The sequence below is a fragment of the Oncorhynchus tshawytscha genome, linkage group LG18 (assembly GCF_018296145.1).
Source record: "Oncorhynchus tshawytscha isolate Ot180627B linkage group LG18, Otsh_v2.0, whole genome shotgun sequence".
NCBI classification, from domain to species: domain Eukaryota; kingdom Metazoa; phylum Chordata; class Actinopteri; order Salmoniformes; family Salmonidae; genus Oncorhynchus; species Oncorhynchus tshawytscha.
The window spans coordinates 17,592,185-17,617,816 of record NC_056446.1 but is presented as its reverse complement, the minus strand read 5'-3'; the positions used below and the strand labels follow the sequence as shown (position 1 = coordinate 17,617,816).

General features: G+C 42.2%; 2 protein-coding genes across 3 annotated transcripts in view; both read left to right on the top strand.

Moving 5' to 3' along the window:
- Positions 1-14,288: 14,288 nt before the first annotated feature.
- LOC112217619 (cbp/p300-interacting transactivator 2) lies at positions 14,289-17,063 on the top strand. The gene is made up of 2 exons (XM_024378043.2): positions 14,289-14,451; positions 14,793-17,063. Exon 2 carries the CDS (start codon positions 14,801-14,803, stop codon positions 15,503-15,505), a length of 705 nt encoding a protein of 234 aa, XP_024233811.1. The 5' UTR covers positions 14,289-14,451; positions 14,793-14,800; the 3' UTR covers positions 15,506-17,063.
- A 3,061-nt stretch (positions 17,064-20,124) lies between these two features.
- The window catches only part of LOC112217342 (beta-taxilin-like), a 29,584-nt gene continuing 24,076 nt past the window's right edge, over positions 20,125-25,632 (top strand). Inside the window, exons 1-4 of one of the 2 annotated variants that reach the window (XM_042300722.1) lie at positions 20,125-20,227; positions 21,426-21,767; positions 22,518-22,609; positions 23,264-23,434. In XM_042300722.1, the coding sequence (XP_042156656.1) occupies positions 21,440-21,767; positions 22,518-22,609; positions 23,264-23,434 (591 nt within the window). In that variant the 5' untranslated portion in view covers positions 20,125-20,227; positions 21,426-21,439. Of the gene's footprint in view, positions 20,228-21,301; positions 21,327-21,425; positions 21,768-22,517; positions 22,610-23,263; positions 23,435-25,632 lie in introns of those variants that run through there. The other variant, XM_042300723.1, reaches the window with a different exon arrangement.

The window sequence follows — 25,632 nt, the reverse complement described above, 5'->3', positions numbered from 1 at the left end:
AACTCCAACCATCTCGCACCCTGGGTATTCAGCCAATCAGCGGCTGCCGCTCATCCATATGTGTTAGAAATTGGGGGTTCCGGTCTGCGACGTCTCCACCTTGCAAAAAAAAAAAACTCTCAGCCAAAACATTAACATTAAAACTTTCCCTCAATTCCTTGCAAAAGTTGTTTAACAATTGCTTTTGTGAATATAACCTCCTGTGTTGTGTGTTTATTCTTTTACCATTGATATGTTCTAGGCTATTTTTAAACCTTAAGGAGCATCAGGTACTGCTGGAATGTCTACCAATGAATGGCATGTCCGTCTTTTTGACGAAAAAAAAAGTAATTTTACTGGTCAGGCAAAACATTTATGGGTGTGCAAATACGGGCCTTTTTGAGTCTCAAGGTTAGATTTTTAAGTTCATTTAGATTTTTTTAATTTCACATCCATTAACACCATAGTACCCTCAAAGCTCATCACAAAGCTAAGGAACCTGGGACTCAACACCTCCCTCTGCAACTGGATCCTGGACTTCCTGACAGGCCGCCCCCAGGTGGTGAGGGTAGGTAGCAACACATCTGCCACGCTGATCCTCAACACTGTAGCTCCCCAGGGGTGCGTACTCAGTCCCCTCCTGTACTCCCTGTTCACCCACGACTGCATGACTGCATGGCCAGGCATGACTCCAACACCATCATTAAGTTTACTGACGACACAACAGTGGTAGGCCTGATCACCGACAACGACGAGACAGCCTACAGGGAGGAGGTCAGAGACCTGGCCGGGTGGTGCCAGAATAACAACCTATCCCTCAACGTAACCAAGACTAAGGAGATGATTGTGGACTACAGGAAAAGGAGCACAGAGCACGCCCCCATTCTCATCGACAGGGCTGTAGTGGAGCAGGTTGAGAGCTTCAAATTCCTTGGTGTCCACATCAACAACAAACTAGATTGGTCCAAACACACCAAGACAGTCGTGAAGAGGGCACGGCAAAGCCTATTCCCCCTCAGGAAACTAAAAATATTTGTCATGGGTCCTGAGATCCCCAAAAAAAGCTTCTACAACTGCAACATCGAGAGCATCCTGACCGATTGCATCACTGCCTGGTACGGCAACTGCTCGGCCTCCAACCGCAAGGCACTTCAGAGGGTACTGCGTACGGCCCAGTACATCACTGGGGCAAAGCTGCCTGCCTTCCAGGACCTCTACACCAGGCGGTGTCAGAGGAAGGCCCTAAAAATTGTCAAAGACCCCAGCCACAGACTGTTTTCTCTACTACCGCATGGCAAGCAGTACCGGAGTGCCAAGTCTAGGACCAAAAGGCTTCTCAACAGTTTGGTTACCCGGACAATTTGCATTGTGTGCCACCCCCCAATCCCTCTTCTACACTGCTGCTACTCTCTGTTTATCTTATATGCATAGTCACTTTAACTATACATTCATGTACATACTACCTAAATTGGCCGACCAACCAGTGCTCCCATACATTGGCTAACCGGGCTATCTGCATTGTGTCCCACCACCCGCCAACCCCTGTTTTTACGCTTCTGCTACTCTCTGTTCATCATATATGCATAGTCACTTTAACGATACCTACATGTACATACTACTTCAATAAACCTGACTAACAGGTGTCTGTATGTAGCCTTGCTACTCTTTTCTTTTTACTGTTGTTTTATTTTTTTTTTTACCACACCCACACACACACACACACACACACACACACACACACACACACACACACACACACACACACACACACACACACACACACACACACACACACACACATATATACCTTTTTTTCTCACCATTGGTTAGAGCCTGTAAGTAAGCATTTCACTGTAAGGTCTACACCTGTTGTATTTGGCGCACGTGACAAATAAACTTTGATTTGATTTGATTTAGAGACTAAAATAAACTTAAGCACTAAGCACTCACACCCAAACGTTTGACATTCTGCTATGTATTAAAACGTACAAAAGTCTTTATAATAAGAAAATATTTAATACACCTGTTTAAATATCACTTGGGAAGATAATATTTTTATTGTACGTCATTACCAAATAGGCTATAATAGATTTAAAAAAAAAAAATGTTTTAATTATGTGTATTTAGGATACATTGTATGCTGGCTGTTCAACTGGAGTTAGCATGCTAGAATCCCTGATATTTATGACCAAATACTGTAAAAATGTCATCCCCACCACACGTCATTACCACCACATAATGAAATGTGATGGTAAGAACAGAACGTGATGGTAATGACAAAATGTATCCATGTTTACCTACCTTAAGACCTGAAAGGACACATGAATTACATATATGATCATGGTTAAGTGAAATGTAACACTTGTTTACCCTTTGAAGGCCATTATGTTTTTGTATTATGTTAGGATGATTGAGTGATATTGATGTCTATTTATGTGACTTACTATGGTGATTACTGACTTAAATGATTTATTTTAGATTTTTCTATAAAATGCCCCCTAAATCAACCAAGTAGAGGACAAGCAAATGCAGTATATAAACAAAAGTATAGGGACACCACTTCAAATTAGTCGATTCTGCTATTTCAGCCCCATCCATTGATGAAAGGTGTATTAAATCAAGCAAACAGTCATGCAATCTCCATAGACAAACATTGGCAGTTGAATAGCCCGTACTGAAGAGCTCAGTGACTTTCAACGTGGCACCATCATAGGATCCCACCTTTCCAACAAGTCAGTCCATCAAATGTATGCCCTACTAAAGCTGCCCCGGTAAACTGTAAGTGCTGTTATTGTGAAGTGGAATCGTCAAGAAGCAACAACAGCTCAGCCGCAAAGTGGTAGGCCACACAGCTCACAGAACAGGACCGCTGAGTGCTAACGCGCGTTGCGTGTAAAACTTGTCTTTCCTTGGTTGAGACACTCACTACAGAGTTCCAAACTGCATCTGGAAGCAACAACAGCAAAATAACTGTTAGTCGGGAGCTTCATGAAATGGTTTTCCATGGCCGAGCAGCAGCACACAAGCATAAGATCACCATGCGCAATGCCATGCGTCAGCTGGAATGATGTAAAGCTGGTCTTGGGCTGTTTTCATGGTTCGGGTTAGGCCCCTTAATTTCAGTGAAGGGAAATCTTAACGCTACAGTAACAATGACATTCTACATGATTCTCTACTTCCAACTTTGTGGCAAAAGTTTTGGGGAAGGTGCTTTCCTGTTTCAGTATGACAATGCCCTCACACATAAATGGTTTGTTGAGAACAATGTGGAACAACTTGACTGGCCTGCACAGAGCTCTGACCTCACCCCCATCGAACACCTTTGGGATGAATTGGAACGAATGGTCTGTTCTATATATATAATAAAATTAAACATGTACAACTGTGACAAAATGTTTAATAGTAGTTTTCATCAGTTGTTTTATACTGTACCAGTCAAAAGTTTGGACACACCTACTCATTCAAGGGTTTTTCTTTATTTTTTACTATTTTCTACATTGTAGAATAATAGTGAAGACATCAAAACTATGAAATAACACATATGGAAACATGTAGTGACCATAAAAGTGTTCAACAAATATATTTTATATTTGAGATTCTTCAAAGTAGCCCCCCTTTGCCTTGATGACAGCTTTGCACAGTCTTGGCATTCTCTCAACCAACTTCATGAGGTAGTCACCTGGAATGCATTTCAATTAACAGCTGTGCCTTGTTAAAAGTTAATTTGTGGAATTTCTTTCCTTCTCAATGCATTTTAGCCAATCAGTTGTGTTGTGACAAGGTAAGAATGGTATACAGAAGATAGCCATATTTTCTAAAATACCAGGTCCATATTATGGCAAGAACAGCTCAAATAAGCAAAGAAAAATGACAGTCCACCACAGTCACATAAAACATCAAGCGCTATGAGGAAACTGGCTCTCATGAGGACCGCCACAGGAAAGGAAGACCCAGAGTTACCTCTGCTGCAGAGGATAAGTTCATTAGAGTTACCAGCCTCATAAATTGCAGCCCAAATACAGTGCCTTGCGAAAGTATTCGGCCCCCTTGAACTTTGCGACCTTTTGCCACATTTCAGGCTTCAAACATAAAGATATAAAACTGTATTTTTTTGTGAAGAATCAACAACAAGTGGGAAACAATCATGAAGTGGAACGACATTTATTGGATATTTCAAACTTTTTTAACAAATCAAAAACTGAAAAATTGGGCGTGCAAAATTATTCAGCCCCCTTAAGTTAATACTTTGTAGCGCCACCTTTTGCTGCAATTACAGCTGTAAGTCACTTGGGGTATGTCTCTATCAGTTTTGCACATCGAGAGACTGAAATTTTTTCCCATTCCTCCTTGCAAAACACCTCGAGCTCAGTGAGGTTGGATGGAGAGCATTTGTGAACAGCAGTTTTCAGTTCTTTCCACAGATTCTCGATTGGATTCAGGTCTGGACTTTGACTTGGCCATTCTAACACCTGGATATGTTTATTTTTGAACCATTCCATTGTAGATTTTGCTTCATGTTTTGGATCATTGTCTTGTTGGAAGACAAATCTCCGTCCCGGTCTCAGGGCTTTTGTAGACTCCATCAGGTTTTCTTCCAGAATGGTCCTGTATTTGGCTCCATTCATCTTCCCATCAATTTTAACCATCTTCCCTGTCCCTGCTGAAGAAAAGCAGGCCCAAACCATGATGCTGCCACCACCATGTTTGACAGTGGGGATGGTGTGTTCAGGTTGATGAGCTGTGTTGCTTTTACGCCAAACATAACATTTTGCATTGTTGCCAAAAAGTTCAATTTTGGTTTCATCTGACCAGAGCACCTTCTTCCACATGTTTGGTGTGTCTCCCAGGTGGCTTGTGGCAAACTTTAAACAACACTTTTTATGGATATCTTTAAGAAATGGCTTTCTTCTTGCCACTCTTCCATAAAGGCCAGATTTGTGCAATATACGACTGATTGTTGTCCTATGGACAGAGTCTCCAACCTCAGCTGTAGATCTCTGCAGTTCATCCAGAGTGATCATGGGCCTCTTGGCTGCATCTCTGATCAGTCTTCTCCTTGTATGAGCTGAAAGTTTAGAGGGACGGCCAGGTCTTGGTAGATTTGCAGTGGTCTGATACTCCTTCCATTTCAATATTATCGCTTGCACAGTGCTGCTTGGGAAATATTTTTGTATCCATATCCGGCTTTAAACTTCTTCACAACAGTATCTCGGACCTGCCTGGTGTGTTCCTTGTTCTTCGTGATGCTCTCTGTGCTTTTAACGGACCTCTGAGACTATCACAGTGCAGGTGCATTTATACGGAGACTTGATTACACACAGGTGGATTGTATTTATCATCATTAGTCATTTAGGTCAACATTGGATCATTCAGAGATCCTCACTGAACTTCTGGAGAGAGTTTGCTGCACTGAAAGTAAAGGGGCTGAATAATTTTGCACGCCCAATTTTTCAGTTTTTGATTTGTTAAAAAAGTTTGAAATATCCAATAAATGTAGTTCCACTTCATGATTGTGTCCCACTTGTTGTTGATTCTTCACAAAAAAATACATTTTTATATCTTTATGTTTGAAGCCTGAAATGTGGCAAAAGGTCGCAAAGTTCAAGGGGGCCGAATACTTTCGCAAGGCACTGTAAATGCTTCATAGAGTTCAAGTAACAGACACATCTCAACATCAACTGTTCAGAGGAGACAATCAGACCGAATCAGACCTTCATGTTCGAATTTCTGCAAAGAAACTACTAGTAAAGGACACCAATAAGAAGAGACTTGCTTGGGCCAAGAAACACAAGCAATGGATATTAGACCGGTGGAAATCTGTCCTTTGGTCTGATGACTCCAAATTTGAGAGTTTTGGTTCCAACCACAGTGTCTTTGTGAGACGCAGTGTAGGTGAACAGGTGATGTCCTCATGTGTGGTTCCCACTGTGAAGCATGGAGGAGGAGGTGTGATGGTGTGGGGGTGCATTGCTGGTGACACTGCCTGTGATTTATTTAGAATTCAAGGCACACTTATCCAGCATGGCTAGCACAGCATTCTGCAGCAATATGCCATTCCATCTTGCTTGCACTTGGTGGGACTATTGTTTGTTTTTAAAGAGGACAATGACCCAACACACCTTCAGGCTGTATAAGGGCTATTTGACCAATATGGAGAGTGATGGAGTGCTGCATCAGATGACCTGGCCTCCACAATCACCCGACATCAACCCAAATGGGATGGTTTGGGATGAGTTGGACCACAGAGTGAAGTAAAATCAGCCAACAAGTGCTCAGCATATGTGGGAACTCCTTAAAGACTGTTGGAAAAGCATTCCAGGTGAATCTGGTTGAGAGAATGCCAAGCGTGTGCAGAGCAGTCATCAAGGCAAAGGATGGCTACTTTGAAGAATATACAATTTTAACAATTTTTTGGTTAGTACATGATTCCATGTGTCATTTCATAGTTTTGATGTCTTCACTATTATTCTACAATGTAGAAAATTATACAAAACAGAAAAACTCTTGAATGAGCATGTGTGTCCAAACATTGACGGGTACTTTATGAAATATAATTTCCACCACAGTCATTATCATCGCGGTGCATATTTTTGAGGCCAAGGTGTATTAAATTCCAGTGCTTTCCCTTATATGCTTGTTCTTAAGATAATTCCTAAAATAATGCAAAATATTAAGATTTTGGTGTTGTTGAGTATCATCAAGGCATGTATGGACATTTAGACATCACAGTGACGAATACATACAATTAATAAAACTTCCAAACAGTAAAAAAAAAACATTAACAAATGTGAAGTGTTATATGAAATACCTTAGGCACAATTAGCACATTTTATGACGTGGTGGTAATGACATTTCCCCTCGGGTAATTGGGGTGACTGACCAAAATGTTTATATTCTTCAAGAGTACGGTCTCAACCACTATTAAATCTTGATTCCAGACAGAGTGAAGAAAATATTCAGGTAGATACAAAGCGGTTTCAAGAGGTTTCATTTAACATCCAAAATTGCCCGATTTGGCAAAATCAACCTTATAAAGTATTTATAAAGTATAAATAGCCCACACTTTCGATGAGGCCACGCAAAAAGACTTAACTAATGATTAGTAAATGGTTTATAAGGACCTATATTCAACATCTTATGAATGGAGTAATGATTCATAAATTATTAACAAACTATGTACATTATAAATCCTTTATTACGCGGAGTTCTCATAAAGTGCTACCCAACATTACATACATACATAGATCAAAAATAAATCTAGTGCCTAAGCTAAGTGAGTTTTCTGAAATAGCACTAGTAGTGTGAGGTAACAACTGCACAATACAGGCTGTGCCACAATCTCACAGACCGCAGTCCAATTTGTCAAGCTATGTGGAATTCTGGTGTTGACCCTGCAGTTCTGTTATGCCAGTGTGAATCGAGCACAGGACGGGTCTTGCCAGTCTGTTGGGATTCCACGATCATTTGGCTACGCTGAGTTACATAGCCATCAGACAGCATCACAGTCACGTAGTAACAGGAAGACATGATCCAAACACCGTTTGTTTATTTGCCACAGATTGTTTTCTGTACTTGTATAGATGCTGCAGGTGTTCATCTTACATTCATGTGAGACCAAAATGTGAGAATAACCCCAAATATATTTACATGTGGTAGTCAGTAGTTGACATATTCTGTCTTGAATGCTGTATCTGAAATGCAATAAGCTATTTCAAAATGGGGAAAGAGGGAGAAGAGGACATTGAAAAGGAACTAATACTTCAGCACAAAGGGAGAGCGATGGCAGCAAGCTGATCATTAGAGAAGTAGCTGACTACGAGTAATTGACATAATAAGTGATCCAATCCAGGGAGGTAGGAATCATATAACGCTCTTAATCCACAATAAACTCCTAGTTTTCTATCTCCACAGGATCTTTGTAGTTTTTCCCTGTATGGATATAAAATCACATGCAAGTATTAAGAGCTCTCTCCCTCAGAGCCTCCTTTGACAGCCCAACACAGCAAGGACAAGCACAGGGGGGGGACCGCCATAATGATGCCATCAACAAACAACATAAACCCATTAATAATAAAAAAGCTCTGGAGCAATCTGGAGCAGAGGTGTTGCAAAACTCCTCCTCAAGCCTTCCCTCTGCTCGTCCATGATCAGAGCCCAGCTCGAACCCAAAGTGAATTGATTTATGGTAACATTGGGGTTGAATTGGCTCTAGAGTGTGTAAACATCCTGTCTTTGCATAATGAGACAAATGAAAGTCCCCAGCCAGCAGCCGCGTCTCACTGAGGGGAGGAGAGAGAGAGAGAGAGAGAGAGAGAGGAGCAGAGCCGAACATAGTGCGGCGTGGTGGTCACATGCACACATTCCTGGTGTGCCTGACCCCCCTGACCCTGCAGGCTGTTTTAGAGCACGGAGCTCATATCACGGGGGTGGGACTGGGACCTCATGGGAAGGAGTGCAAAGCCTTGCTGCAAAACCCCAACAGAGAAACACCTTCTGGCCTAACAGCATGCACACCGAAATGTGGAATAGCATGAAATGACATTAATACGCAGTGAACCAGTCAGCTGAGGGATACAATTAACTTAGAGGAAAGGACAGATAGGAACAAGTTCTGTTTGATTGATGCATGTTGACTTGAAGTATGTAAATTACTTTACAAATGAGGGGCGAGGGGAGCCGTGTGAGGTGGAGCACCAAAACAAAAAGTGCATGCATTGATTGTACAGTATGTTTATGAGAGTAAAAAGACCATGTGTTTACTTTACACACCTATATGTGAATACAATCATTTGATGAAGGACGGACGCGGTGATAACCCATCTAGTCAAGTGGAGAGTCCTCCTCTATGAGGGACCTAGAGATGGTGTGTTTTACATTTTACAGTCAAATAGCAGCACAGGGTAGGCTATATTCCAGTAGACAACAATCAATGCTTTAAAAGTATTGTGTGGTTGTGAGCTTTATAAAAACTAAAGCCCTTTCAGCCACAGCACCAGATACAGATCCATCTAACATTCAAGCTCACTCTTTAATTAGAGCTAACAGAAAATGACTCAAAGCCACTTCTTCTCTCTCATTATGACCATACAAATGTGCATGTTTATCTGCAACGCAACTAAAGATGACTGAAAGCGTGTTGTGTTTATTTTAAAATGCTGACATTTTATATCTAGGCTAAATGACTGACTGTCTCCCCCCCACAAGGGTGAGGTAGTGAACAAACCAACATGTTGCAATGAAAGCAGTCCAAGGTTTAAAGAAATATAGGCTTCTGTAGGTTGACGTTCTTCAACCATAATGTATAGTCTCAGTCTTGAACAATAAATACAAATCACAAGTTGAGTACACCAATACCAACAAGTAGAGTACACCAATACCAACAAGTAGAGTACACCAATACCAACAAGTAGAGTACACCAATACCAACAAGTAGAGTACACCAATACCAACAAGTAGAGTACACCAATACCAACAAGTAGAGTACACCAATACCAACAAGTAGAGTACACCAATACCAACAAGTAGAGTACACCAATACCAACAAGTAGAGTACACCAATACCAACAAGGTGCTGTTAAATACAGTACAAGCGAATATGTCATCTGAACATGTACAATATTTTCCCACAGTAAGTTTCCTAAGAGCTTGAGACAGCCAGCTAATAAAGAAATAAAGATAATATATAATTCATGGATGTACAATATATACCACACCCATGAGGCTCAATAAAAAATGCATAGTGTTATTTCTGTGGCCGACAGACAGTTTTCCTGATGTTGAGAGACAGAGAGAGAGGTAGAGGGAGAGAGACATGGTTTATCCATGTGCTGCTGTCTTAGCTATGCCCCTTTGCCGTGGCAAATTTCACTTTCAACTTACTATTTAACCTCAGATTATGGCAGGTGCATCTGGCCACTTTATTTGTTTATGCCACTCCAGCCAGAGAATAAAACCTTTCTGTAGAGGGAGAGGTGGCCAGCCAGCCCACGTAGCACAAACACAGAGCAGGCTCTTTTACAGCCTGTAGCAAGTAGCAACGGTAATGTGACATTTGAGTGAAGCCCTGCCACCCAATCGTTGAAAGCGCTGCAGCATCACAGGCCAATTGAGAGAGATTATTTTATAAGTTGTTATCTCACATGTTTGCAGTCTGGTGTCCACGCACTCATATTGCTACAGCAGAGTTGCTGATCACGTACTTTAGCTTTGCTAATATTTTAACTTTTTTGCTTAGCGCAAGGGAGTGAAGGGAGCAAGGGAGTAACAGGTTGCGAACAAGAGCAAATGAGCTGGCTATGCTGCTTGTAAGCATATCATGTAAAGAGGTTAGAGAGTTGTAACTGTTTAGTGACTGTTCAATATTGTTCACTATGTAATAATGAGAACCCACTCGGCACAGACGTCAGTTCTGTCACAACCTGACCTTAGTTATCGTTGTTTTCTTTATTATTTTGGTTAGGTCAGGGTGTGACGAGGGTGGTATGTGTGTTTTTGTCTTTTCTAGGGTTTTTTGTATATCTATGGGGTTTTGGTATGTCCAGGTACATGTAGGTTTATGGTGGCCTGAATTGGTTCCCAATCAGAGACAGCTGTTTATCGTTGTCTCTGATTGGGGATCCTATTTAGGTTGCCATTTTCCATTTTGGTTTTGTGGGTTATTGTCTATGTGTAGTTGCATGTCAGCACTAGTTGTTTATAGCGGCACGTTCGTTTTGTTGTTTTTGGTTAGTTTGTTTAAGTGTTCTTTGTGTTTTTCGTTAATAAAAGAAGAATGTATTCTAATCACGCTGCGCCTTGGTCTCATCGTTATGACGACCGTGACAAGTTCAACATTTTCCTTTCATTTACATTTGGTTGAGTTGTCAACTAATGTCAATTTAACATGAAATTTAAAAAAATGGGGTTAAAAGTAGGGTGAAAAAAGGCCAATGTTTCCTTATGTTAATTACTTTTTTCAAATCCAATTGGTTTTCCACGTTGATTCAATGTAATCACATTGAATTTTTGTGTTGAATTGATGTGGAAACAATGTTGATTCAACCAGTTTTTGCCCAATGGGAAGTCTCCCTCGTGTACCATTATGGCAAGGGAAATAAAATAGAATGGAATTTTCTGCCAGCCTGTGATCATACGATTACAAATCAGCCTTTTAGAACGGCATCTCTTCATGATCTTTGACATTTATCATCATTTACGTCCCTTGTTGAAGAGATTATCTAGTGAGAATATATTTAGAAAACACACATTAACATGGTTTGAAAAAAACAACAATATTTTGATCAACGAAATCCATCAAAGTGTTCAAATCTGTATTTAAAGACACGTGCATGCACACACAGACACACGGAGAGACACAGTTTCCCCCTCTAACACACACACATTAAACCCAACCAAATCAATGATTCGGTCTACTCCTGGTTGCCCTCAGACTGATCAAGTGCCTTGGAGGGCCGTATCCTCAGGTGGGTTTAATACAGCTGGATATGTGAAGTCGGACCAGACCACAACAGTAGAGCTTAATACCTGTAAGACTGAGGTTTAACACCTGGATGTGCAGGCCTAGCTAAAACCACACAGTGCTTGGCTGTATGGAAATCTTATCCAGAGGGCTCAGTTGGATACTAGTTTACTGTGCTTAATGATGGAATTGTGCTATTGGAGACTATTGCAACCTTCTTTCTCTGATTTATTAAGAGGCATAAAGCAGTACTTTCTGATTCATTGAAATCATAATGGCCCCAATGGGTTTACTGGTTGGTTGGTTGCACTGCACAGCAGTAAATAAAAACCCATGGGCTTCTAAAGAGATGAGTATAATGTCACACTACAGTGGATTTAGGGGGGATGGTGTGGATTATGAGTCTAATATTTGTTTGCAACGGATGAAGAGGAAGGGAAATAAAATATGCCCAATGAATTAAACAGTGAACAGTCCATTAAAACATGAATAAAGCAGGTCGCATTACCTTTCAAACAGAGAGAGCCAGCCAGAGCACCCGAGTGATTTCTAGTGGCACGAATGTGCAGTAGGTTTCCAACATACTGTATGGTTTAGTGGGTGTAGGCTCATTAGTTCTATTCCCCACTGGGGTTGAGTGAGGCATGACGTTGGGATTAAACCACCGAGGAATGCTATTGTCCCTCCACATTGAAGAGTTGGAAAGGGGAAGAAAACTGTACATTTGAAAAGGATAGACCAATTAGTAAAAGGGTAGAAGCATGGGTATACAAGACACAGGCTGGCTGGGGGGAAAAGCCAGGCATTAAGAGTCTCTTTTACCATTATGTACAGAACTGCACTGCAGGTATTATGTATTAGTCTACGGTAACTGAGAGGCAATAGTTCACCATTGTGGGTTCTACTTTATAATAATATCAGTCATATCAACTAAGGTGGTAAAATGCATGTGGTTTGTTTGCCAAACAGAATATGCAACATCCCTTGGAGGAATGTGGTGAGAGACTGGAAATATAACAAATGCCTTTTAAGTTGTAGCCAGAGACAATACAGTAGCATAACTATTAGGCCTCACTTTTAAAAGAAAAGTGGCAATGGAGACCTGGGTGCTTCTATAGAGGAAACAACATTGATTCAACCCTAAATGTGTAAACGGGTTTTCTATTTTCTCTCAGCCACTTTCCAGATCTGTGACTCAAATGGCATTTCACAAAGACGCCGCCTGCCGGGGTCTCCGAATCCCTAGCTCTCACTTCTCACACAATGGTTAAAGAGTTTCCCTCCAGCTAGGAGCCATGCTTTCTAACCAAGCATGGCTAACTGAAACAGAATCCACCCATTCCACACTGTGTGCTCCACTCGCTAGCCCCTTTCATTTTCACACAGTCAGCTGAGTGCACTCACATACCGAGCTCCTCTTCCCTCACTCTCTGTCAACACTGGTTTCCAAACACACTCAACGGAACTCAAGAGAACAGTTAGTCACTCTGTCATGACGAGGTGAAAACAAATGTCATATGGTACATCCAAAAGCATTGGAGATGGTGACTCAGAGTAGAGGTTTTATATTCTAGGTATGAATTACATTTCTACGACATTATAACCAGGCTAAAATGATGCTGCACCCAAGCAAATTCCAAGATGAATTTAAATTCACTGATATCATGCCATCCTCATAAGCATGGGCCACCATCACTTTAGTATTTACATACTATTCTGCAAAGAAGACGCTGTGTGCAATCATGCATTGCTAATTTGCCTCCAGTGTGACACAGGTAATTGGCAGGTCACTTTAAGAGCCTTGTGTAATATGGAGCTGGCTTTGTACTCTCATGAGAAGCCATGGTAGATGTGTTTGTGTACATCGGGGTTGAGGTGATCAGGTTTGTTTACAGAGCATGGAGAAGTTTGGCTGTTCAAGACACTGGTGGCAACTGCTATGAGCAGAGTGCAAGTCCACAGAAGCGTTTGGATATGTGTAAAACATGGAATGTGCAAGGACTCAGGGGGCAGTGGACATGTGGATTAATGTCACTTCACATGTCATTTGTAAATACTGAAAATACTAAGTCATGCAAATGAACTAGTAGACTGTTAAAGGGCTGTATACTGTATATGCTCCGTATAGCCTACTTTTCCAGGACAGATTATATAGGGTATTTTCATCCATAGTGAGAGATAGATGCACCAATATCATACCCCCAAAATGTATTTTGTGCAGGGAATATGGGACCAAATATTAAACGTTTGACTACTTTAATACAAATATAAATGAATTTGTCCCAAGAATGTTGGTCCCCTAAAATGGGGGGGGGACTATGTCATTTCTAAACGGTTCACCTGGTTTTGTATCATTTCAGATGCAAAGGGCTGGAGTACAGAGGCAAAACAACAAAACATGTCACGATCCCAATACTTTTGAAATTCACTGTATCTAATTTGTATTTAGGTTGATCAACTGTGGATGCACCTATGCTTATCCTAATTATATTGTTTTATGAGTTGATGCATGTTAAAGTCTGGACCTCTGCCACAAGACTAAATAGATTATACTCTGTCCATTAGGTCATTTTTGACCTCTATGCGCAAAAGTGAGGGACAGCTTCTATGCATGTTGATCTTTCCAAAGCTGTGAAATGTGAATCCACGTTTTGCCACTCTTGCCTTGAACAGAAATAGCTGCAATGAGGTAATGTGTGCCTCGGTGTTGCTGCTGTGAACGCGGGAGACGTTTTGTGCGAAGACTCTCCTCCACGTTTTGCGCGATCCTGAATCCAGACTTTTGTCTCGTCAGAGTCAAGATTCGGTTGCTCCGCCCCTGACTGCTTGTATATCAGCACTGGATGAGAGCGGTTGAAACAGTTTTGTATTTTTTTGAGCTGAGTTTGAAAGTACACCATCTTGATTTCCAGAATGCACACCATTCACTGAGTTGTGATTGCAAAAACTGGACTGATACAGTCACTCGCCTTGTGCTGACAGCGGAGCCACATCCAAGGGATCCCGTCAAAGAGGTAAATAACGAGTTTTGTTTTTGGAGTAGTGGATTGAGCTGCGGAAATTGATTCACTGAAAAAGGAAAGTAATTACAATGTCACGGAGACATTTGATACAACCTTGCAGCTCTGTTTATTGTGACTCAGTCTGCAGTTACGTTGTATACATACATAGTGTCTAAGATTAATGTTTTGCATGGGATTTGTTTCTAAGTAGTTTTAATATAATACTTTGGAGGCTTTAACTGCAAAACTATTTACTGGGTGATAATCGTTTTCATTGCACGTAAATTGTTGGATAGCCTGTTTTTCTTATCCAGTCGATGCAAATTAAATGTTTGTATTTTAATTTGTGACAGCTTGGGGAATGGTAGACCGCATGATGGCAATGAACCATGGACGATTCCCTGAAGCTGTGAATGGTCTCCACCATCACCACCCAGCGCGCAGAATGGGCATGGGGCAGTTCTCGAATCCACAACACCATCAGCAACAACAGCAGCAGCATGGCTACACTACTGGTATAATGGGAGATAATTTGCACTACGGAGGGGGCAATGTAACAGCTAACCACGGAATTCGGCATTCTGTGGGGAATGTAAACGCTGGACACCCTAACGGCAACATGCCTCCCGGAGCGCGCTACAGCTCTCAATTTGTGGGACCTGCCGCCGCCGTCCCCACTCAAGGACAGCTCGCGGCAAGTATGCAGTTACAAAAGCTCAACACGCAGTACTACAGCCACCATACTCATCCCTCTCACCATCATTATATGCATGATTTGCATCCTGCGAATCATCAACTTAACGGGACGGGACAACAGTTCAGAGACAGCAACGCGAAACACAGCACGTCCAGTTTGCCTCAACAAGCGCATCATGTGCCTGCAGCAATACTGCCCCCCAACGTCATTGACACGGATTTTATTGATGAGGAGGTCTTGATGTCTCTGGTCATTGAGATGGGGCTGGACCGAATAAAGGAGCTACCTGAGCTGTGGTTAGGACAGAACGAGTTTGATTTCATGACAGACTTTGTATGTAAGCAACAGCCAAGCCGAGTGAGTTGTTAAATCTCACTAAGTGGACTTATACAGTCATCTACTCAAACAGACTTTAAAGCATTCCTTGTTGTCCCCTAAACTCGAACATTGAGAGAGAAGATCTGCAATATACCAATGGAGAACCATTCAAACATGTACTATACCAGATGATATGTTCCTCAAATATTTTGGGGTAATAGACTTCTACTGCAGATATAATGGAAATGAGTTTGTTTGATGTAGGAATGCACTACAATCTCAATTGAATCTTTGTCAGAAAGGCAAATCTTTACATCCATGCTATGCATCATTACTTCAAGCTAGAATCCTTAGTTGCTACATCAATTTTTGGAGAAATTATATATATATATACCAATTGATTCTTGAATAATATAACTTATAAATGCCTCATGAGCTTAGTTCAACTGTGATACCCCATCACCCAAAGGAAAAATATAAGCCCTTTTTTGTTAGCAATGTTAATATAAACAAACACTGTATAGCCTCAACATGGTTAACTATCATTTTGATATAATGGGTGGTCAGTCCTTGCAGCAATAGCTGTGTCTATGAATTTCAGAGTGGTTCTTCTGGCCCATTCCTCAGCTTTTTTTTTAACAAAAACAGTTTGTTATTGTTTCAATTAAGGATTCTAGCTTTAGTTGGACAACAGAACATGTGAAATCAAGAAAACCTTTTAGATGAGTAGAGTGTCTGCTTATTTGAATAGGCCTAGTTCTGGAGGAAAATAGAGCCGTACAATAGCGTGCTTGGTATATTTATTTTCCTGCCTCATTCAAACATTTTGGATGACAGAAAATGTTGAATAATTATGAATTGCAAATGAACCATATTCAAAATGCTCGAAGTGGTTAAGAAACATGCTTGTAGACAAGTACTGTGTAATTGTTCCCTACAATACTATACTGTACAATGTTGTGGCCATATACTTACCAGATATCTGTGCTTTAAAATTATTTGTCTATCATGGAGGAAAACTGAAACTTGTGCTTGTTTTTTTTAAATTTCCTCATCTGCTGCAAATGTATTTTTAACATTGCTTGTATCACAGCCAGGATGCACTGTGAGTTAACATGGTTTTCTTTGATATTGTGAAGGTTAATGGTAGGAATGGACATGTCTTTACAGAGATGTGGATCCTTCAATAACAGAGGGGGTGATGTGTGGGTATTTTCCACATGCTTAAATGGGAACAATGTCTGTTTAGAAAGAGAGAAAAAAATGAGTCTTTGGAAAAGGGATACTCCTTCGCTTAAATATCCGACCCCTCCCCCCTGCTCTTTCATGTGTGGACAATAAACAGTGTGGAATGTTGTCAAGGTAAAGAGTATAATTTCACAGGACGTCTTGTTTCTCATCAGTCCTCAGAATTGACACCACTGTGCTTATTTAGTGTATGCGATACAAGGCAATATTACTGTGTTGAAGCTTTCCAGGAAAGTTTGACAGTATTTTTGTACATTTCTTTTTTTTTTCCTTTTTTTTTTTTAGAAGAAGAAAATTGTTAATTTATTCTATTTTAATTTGCAAACATGAATAAAGCAGCTGAAGTGCATTACTGAAGTGATCATGGTGTCATTGTGGGTGTTGGCATCCGTTCCATGTGTTTTCAGTTTGTGGGGTTTGTTGCACACTTTTGCCACTTGCACAGTTGCAGGCCAAAGAATGAGGGCAATTCCACCGTAACAGAATGATGCTGAGACTCCGATTTTTCTTTTCACTTTTAAAATGTATGTCAAAACAAAAACCAATGACAGCAAAGATAAATAAACCATACAACTATATGCATAAGGACTACTTTTAACAATTTCTACAGTCATCTTTACAAAAACACATTTCACTTGAACAGTGCAGATGCAAAGTTTGGTAACAGTATGACATAACAGTCACCAATGTACTGTTCTTCAACTAAATGTGCATCATTCTGTTAGTGGAATTGCCCAGGACTATCCTTTTACAGTCAGACAACAGTTTGGTTCACATGGATTCAAAGTTAGGGTTGTTGTGAGGAAATACTACTGGTGAGACTTACCACTGGTGATGCATAAAGCCTCAAAATACCCGACAACGTAACACTTCTAGTAGATATAGGATAGTAGTTAATACTATTTAATTTAGCCCAACTGTAATAAATATAACAAACTTTGAACTATGAAATTACATTTGGACTCTTCTGCCCATAATACCTGTTTTTATGGATCCTTAATGGTGATCTTTGCAGCCAGCTGTCTCTCTTTGAGAGGGAGCGTGAGGAACCAAACACTTAACCAAAAGGAAGTGCTCAATGAGATGAACCCTGAGGTGTAACGCTGTAAGCTGTAAGCGTCTAACCTTTACCATGCCAATGTTCAGCAGCTTCATATGCTGAGCTCTTTCTCACCGTCTAATGAGACCTTGAACCGTTTCTCAGCGAAGGAAGTTATAATAGTGAGGATTCACTCCTAATTTATGTATCTGTTACAGGGTTTATGTGAAGCGAATTTTAAACACATCTTAAATCAAAACTTGAGACTAATGAAAGTGTGGAAGATGAGTCCCATGTGAGATTTTCACTGAATATTAAGGTAGAGAGATTCATTCATCCCAGAGGCATACTACCCTGTATTGTCCTTGAGTTTCTTATTTTTTTTATCTCTGATTCAGTCATCCCTTTTATATGGGAAAAGGGATTAGATTCTCAGAAAAAGAGACACTTTAAAAGAAGCTTGAATTGTTAGCAAGAAAATGTTCGGAAGACTTGAAGGGTTATCAGTAAATTGCAATGAATCCTGAAATTGGTGTCTTTGACTATAGAAAACCAAATTGACACACCAATACAGTAGCTTAGCAATAGAGACACTTGTCTTTGTGAAGTGTGCTGTGCAAACCCTTGAAAATATTAATTTCACTCAGACAAAATGATAGGCTCTCTTGGCTCCCAAATAAATAAAATATATAGTGAATGACAGAGAAGGACATTAAAAATAGTATTTCCATAAACATTAAATATTTACTTTAATATACCTCGGCTTCAGCCCGATCATAGACACAGAACTGTCTTAGGGACAGTTGGCAGGGACGTATAACAGTGACGAGGAGTATCCTTGTGCCAAAAAACATAGATGCTGCTCTGCTGGTCAGTCTGTGTGCCATTAACACCTTGTCAAGTGTGCAAACAACCCCTGATTTGTATGTTTACAGTGTCTAGAAGAAGGAATAAAATTATCTGTCCTTAAAAAAGGCTAAATGCTTTCAGTGATTAATTTTGCTTACAGGTGTGCATGGATTTTCGTTGAAGACTTGATCCGAACCATTTAAAGGCCCAATCTGTAATTTCAAAACCTGACCCTAACACTGTTTGGAAACTGACAGACGAGGCTGTGACAATGTAACCACTCTCAAATTTACAGACAAACATACGAATTCAAGGACAGACACCCCAACAGTTTTTACTCAAATGTGTATATGTGTGGGCATCATTTTAGTGTTTATCTATGGTGTTGTGTGTTAAAGGATCCCCAACTAAGAAAAGGTATGAGATCAGTAATGCTGTATTAATTATCTCCCATTTAGAAAGTACATGTGAATGAATGTCTAGGTTGAGTCGCTGATGCTCTCTCCTGATAGCTACGTTAGTGCAGTAGGATACTTTACAACAGACAAACCATGGCTTTCACTATCAACCCCCAATTTACAGCGGCTCAAACGGAGACAGCACCCCATCCCCCACACCCAATCTATGATTGGTCACGTCCTGAATTAGTAGATTTAGGATTATAATCCCAGTCCAGCAGTGGGATTCAACATATTCTCCTGCTCAATCCACACCAATCAAATATGTTTAGCCAGTCATTTAATTTTGACCATATAATGGGTTTGGGGTCAGTAGCTACATACAATTAATTTTAAATAAACAGTTCAGTGTTGACCTATGAAATAGATGGGGCAGAGGAAAAGCTTCCACATGAAATCCATGAAGTTAAATAATTAACATTTATGACTTGGCAAGAAGTAGAAGTAGTACTGCAGCTGGTGGTAAATCAGGGAGCCAGCGCAGTAACAAAATGCACTCTGGAGCAGTTAAATGCTCATCATAGCGAGTCATTCAATAAAGTTTTAATTAAAAAGAGGTCATTTAAATGGCCAAGTGCCATTTTGGCTGCCTCCTGTAAGTTTTGATAGCTAACATTCACATATTCCATGGAATGAAATGTGTATAGATTTTATGAGTCCTACAAACAGCTCTATAAAAAACTTCAACATAACATGATGAGACATTACCATTTTTACAGCTGTCACAACACAACATGAGCTTTAACTAGGGCCAGGGGGTTATCCTGGCCACATGACATGACCAGAAAAAAACTGGGCGCTACTTATAAGCTATCCAGGGCCCAGAGTATTTCGTAGTCATGTGATATGGTCAGGAAAAACTCTGTGCCCTAAACAAGAGGTATAATAACCAGACAATCTAAACGTGTACTGTAGACCTACACCAAACATTTATTTAAAAACAGCCCCTGGAGATTCCAGAAAGGACAGTCAAGGGTGGTCCTCGGCGCTGCCCTCCTGGAAAGCCTGATCAGAAAGGCTATTATTGTACCCCCTCCACCCCTCGATGGGCCGACATCCTCTTGGTGTGAGCCGAGTTGAGTTGCAGGAAGTTATTTTAAGGGGCTTGCCTGTCACAGTTGTTGTCTCAGTCACCAGAGTCCTGTTGGACCCATTTCACTTCTCTCCCCGCTGGACCTGGTAAGTGGCTGTCCCATACTATTTTACATACTTTTCAGGTACAGAAATGACATGTTAAGTTTGAGTTTCTGTTGGTCTTAGTGCTAAGTGTTCCTGGACTGTTTAGAGATGATGGTTGGTAAAAAAAAAATTTTTTAAACCTGCTTCATGATATGTGGTGACAAAGTTTCTTGGCGTTACTGTCAAGCCATAGTGACAAATGTGTTGTGCTAGTGCGACATGTGTAATGATAAATGTTCTGTACCATGGTGGTGCATTGATTTGGTAAGGAAGTTTTCTGCCAAGTTGATTTGGCCTGAAGTCACACTAAATTATTCAAACACTGATGACAAGTGTTTTTTGATGTGCGTTCTTAATTCAACATTATCAGAGGAGGTGATTAGCTGTTCCAAATGATCAACTGAAACACACGGTCGTTTAGAAAATATGTGTAATCTCATCAGGTGTTATTACAGCTAACCAAGAATGAATGCAGACATTCAGAACAAAATGTCAACTTTGCACAGTCATTGACATCAGTAGATACGTGTCTAGAATACGAAATAGCTTGACCATATTTAGAGGCTCCTAAAATAGAGTGAAGCCTCATAACAGGTGCCATGTGCCTGCCCGCTGGAAGCAGGGAGGGGGGAAGAGGGCTGCAGAGGGGGACTAGGGATAATTTTATCCTGATAAGCAGGGGGCAATCATGTTGCAATAGAGCTGGGGGATAAACAACCTCTGGATACTTTAAGTTCATTCCATATTAAATGAAAGGGAGAAGTGGGAAGGGAGCCTGGTGGGTCTGATGTCTATTTGTGACAGGGCAGATTTAAATCCTCACAGTGGTATTGTGTCCTGACTCCTGACAGGCTACTGGGTTTTGTGCTATTTTTCACCACCCCTAGTGATTTGTACCACATGCATCAGACTGAAAGTTACTTTGCTTGGAAGTAATACTCTAACTAGTATGAGGATGAACAGGAGCTTGAACATCAGATTAAACATTAGACATTAAATATATGAGATTTCTTTCAAATATTGTTGACCTTTTAGTCTATCAAAAATATATTGCAGTTTGGCGATTTGGTTATAGATGTAGATGGCAGGTGGTACACAGGTACTATTGATTAGTATACTTTTCAGTTTGTTTGTTTTACACTGTTTCTATGTATCTGCCACATGGGTACTAGTATCTAACATCTCCGTCCCCTCTCAGCCACATCTGTGAAAATGGAGACCAATGTCCAGTCTGCTGCAGAGGTCATTCCAGCCCAGACCAGGGTGACTCCACCACAGTCCCCAGTCACCACAGAGACCCAGGTCCCTCCACCCCAGGCCCAGGAGGCCCAGCACATGGACCCCATGGAGGAGTTTGGTCGTCAGCTGGAGGAGATCATCAGCACCTATGGCTCCGCAGCCAGCCTGATGGAGAAACAGTGCATCGTCCTGGAAACGGAGGAGGTGGACGAGGAGGCCAGCAGAGAGCAAGGTGATGAAGTCACAGCCACCAAGGATGCCAGCACGGACAAGGATACAAAGAAGTTGCAGAAAGCTTTAGGTGAGTGGTTTTAGTGTCACTGTTTTGTTTTGTTTCTCTCATACATTATTTGTATTGTGCAGTTTTGCTTTTAAAGACAACATCCACAGTGATTTCTATTGAAAACATACAGTCAAGTCTTCACTTAGCCTTTGCATTCAGCAGGAGAATGGCTTTGTTTTTCGACACAGCTGTGCTGTAATCTGTTGTTTGACAGCAGTTGCTGTGAGGGCATAGACAGAGCAGTGTGCTGATGAGAGATTCCAGAGGCAATATTCTCGTCACAACTAAACAACTTCCCTTCCAATCTAAGACAAAGTGCATGTCAGTTTACACTTAATCCCATTCATCATCACATTTTCACAAAGGGAAGAGTAGACTAAATAGCAGAGTCATGCTGTTACTGTATCTTACCATGACAGATTCTGTTTTGAGGACAGGTTACACAAGTCCTGGGCAGAAGCAACACAAACATGTATTTTCTAACCAACAGCAGACAGTTGGTTTCTTTGCCACAACATGAAACCGGGCCAGCAACGGAGGGTTATAAACATCTTCCTTGCACATTTTCAGCAATTTGATTTGATTTGCTTTTCCAAAGCCATAGTTGTCAAGAAGCAATGGCTTTCATGCTGAGGAAATGGCTTCTGAAGAGTATTTATTTTGAAGAAATTTATAGAATGATCCCTGGTGGGCTTTTTCCATCCTTCTTTTTTTTAAATATCAGTCCTACAGAAACAAACATTACATGATTTATCTCTATCCACACAGGAAAGGAGGGCACTCTACTAATGCAAAGTTTGAACAAGCTGCACACACCACAGGAGAAATTGGATGCTCTCCTCAAGAAGTATGCCGAACTGGTGAGTGTTCTCTTCTCCCCTCTATCAGCACACCAGAGAGTAGAGTCCTTCAGCACAGCAGTAACCAGCGGCAATAAAACAGGCGAGGGAAAGTTGAAAGGAAACAAATAAAAACACACAAATGAATCAACGGGGAAAACAGAGAGTGCCTGGTGAGATCTTGGAAGGGGTACAGCCTCATACCGTGATGACCTAAATATTCTTCGCCTCCGGCAGCAAAAGCGAATCTGAACACAAGGTCATATGCCATGTGATACAGCTAGCTATAACATGGCTCTCTAATTCCTCGACAGAGATATCAAGAACACTATGCATTATGAATAATATTATCAAAGACATCGGCTCTCGCAGTCAGTTTCATGTTTAACAAATGGATAGTTCCTTAGGCCATCCTAATATACAGTTCATAGTATCACCAGGAAAAGGAAACAGAACGTATAAACAGATGTTGGGTGTCGAGATTAAACAAATATATACTCATCCATATACACCCACCCACCCAGCCATACCAAATCCTCTTCGGGCATTCTTTCTGCTTTTAGTCACCTAGCCGGTTGTTAGCCAAAAGCAGCTTAAAGAGCCCAAGTCTGTACAGAGGGCAGAGGCTGTGATCCAGTGTAATATATATAGCACATCTGTCTGCACGGTCCACAGCTGGAGGAGCGTCGTGGGGAACAGAAGCAGCTGAGGTTCCTGCAGAAGAAGCAGGGCCACGTGGGGAAGGAGAGGGACCAGCTCCAGTACGAGCACAGCAGAGCCATCCTGGCCCGCAGCAAACTGGAGGGCCTCTGCAGGGAGCTCCAGAGGCACAACAAGACCCTCAAGGTGTGTGATCACTGCTCACTGCTCAGCTCAGCTTCAATTAACACTACACTAATCTAATCAACATAATGGGCTCAAGACCCTTGAGGTGGTTTCTCACAGCCCAGTCTAACTCCACATTACACTAATCTACTCAACATTATGGGTTCAACACCGTCGGGGTGGGTGTTCATAAGACCAACTAGGTTTTGAACCCAGGTTATCCACATGACGTAAGACTATGTTAGACCATTTGTCACGCCTTGGTCATAGTGTTTTGTGTTTTCGTTATATATTTTGGTCAGGCCAGGGTGTGACATGGGTTTATGTGTTGTGTTTCGTATTGGAGTTTTATAGGATTTGGGATTGCTAATGATTAGGGGTGTGTCTAGTTAGGTTTGGCTGCCTGAGGCGGTTCTCAATCTGAGTCAGGTGATTCTCGTTGTCTCGGATTGGGAACCGTATTTAGGTAGCCTGGGTTTCGCTTTGTATTTCGTGGGTGATTGTTCCTGTCTTTGTGTAGTGTTCACCAGATAGGCTGTATTAGGTTTCACGTTCCGTTTGTTGTTTTCGTATTTAATAGTTATTTCATGTATCGTCATTCATTCATTAAAGAACACGAGTAACCACCACGCTGCATTTCGGTCCTCTCTTTCAACAAACGAAGAACGCCGTTACAGAATCACCCACCACACTCGGACCGAGCAGCGTGTTAACAGGCAGCAGCGAAGGGAGGAAGTTATGGACAGCAGAGGCTTTGAGTATACGACGTGGGAAGAAATAGACAGGTGGGCGGCCGACCCAGAGAGAGTGCCTGAGCCCGCCTGGGATTCGCTGGAACAGTGCGAAGAGGGCTATAGACGAATGGAGTCGAAAAGAAAGACACGGCGGCGCAGAGCGAAAACCGAAAAGCAGCCCCAAAAATGTATTGGGGGGGGCTCAGAGGGAGAGTGGTGAGTCAGGAGATAGACCTGAGCCAACTCTCCCTGTTTATCGTGAGGAGCCAAGGAGGAGACCAGAACCAGAGCCGGTGTTGGAGGTGAGCGAAACAGAGACTGTGAAGGAGTTAATGGGGAAATTGGAGGAGAGAGAAATGAGGGAGTTGCTGTGTTGGTGCTTTTTGCATGGAATTCGTCCGACGGAACGTGTCGGGGATTTGATGGCACCTGGGTTAGCGCTCCATACTCGTCCTGAGGTGCGTGTTAGTCGGCTGGTGAAGTTGGTGCCAGCCTCACGCACCAGGCATCCTGTGCACATCCCTAGCCTTGCACGTCCTGTGCCAACACTGCTCTCAAGATCTCCAGTTCGCCTTCACGGTCTAGCCCATCCTGTGCCACCTCCACACTCCAGTCCTCCGGTAGCAGCTCCCCGCACCAGGCTTCCTGTGCGTGTCCTCGATCCAGTACCACCAGTTCCAGCACCACGCATCAGGCCTACAGTGCGCCTCGCCTCTCCTGCGCTGTCGGAGTCTCCCGCCTGTTTAGCGCAGCTAGAGCCTTTCTCCTCTCCTGCGCTGCTGGAGTCTCCCACCTGTTCAGTGCAGCCAGAGCCTCTCTCCTCTCCTGCGCTGCCGGAGTCTCCCGCCTGTTCAGCGCAGACAGAGCTGTCAGTCTGTAAGAAGCCACCAGAGCTGTCAGCCTGCATGGAGCAGCCAGAGATGTCAGTCTGCATGGAGCAGCTGGAGCTGCCAGCCTGCATGGAGAAGCCAGAGCTGCCAGCCTGCATGGAGCAGCCAGAGCTGTCAGTCTGCATGAAACAGCCAGAGCTGTCAGTCTGCATGGAGCAGCCAGAGCTGTCAGTCTGCATGAAGCAGCCCGAGCTGTCAGTCTGCAAGGAGCTGCCAGTCTGCAAGGAGCTGCCAGTCTGCAAGGAGCTGTCAGTCTGCAAGGAGCTGTCAGTCTGCACGGAGCTGTCAGTCTGCAAGGAGCTGTCAGTCTGTAAGGAGCTGTCAGTCTGTAAGGAGCTGCCAGTCGTCTGCAGGGAGCTGCCAGTCAGCACGGAGCCGCCAGAGCTGTCAGTCTGTAAGAAGCCGCCAGAGCTGTCAGCCTATATGGAGCAGCCAGTGCCGCCAGTCTGCCCAGCGCCGCCAGTGCCGCCAGTCTGCCCAGCGCCGCCAGTGCCGCCAGTCTGCCCAGCGCCGCCAGTGCCCCCAGTCTGCCCAGCGTCGCCAGTCTGCCCAGCGTCGCCAGTCTGCCCAGCGCCGCCAGTCTGCCCAGCGTCGC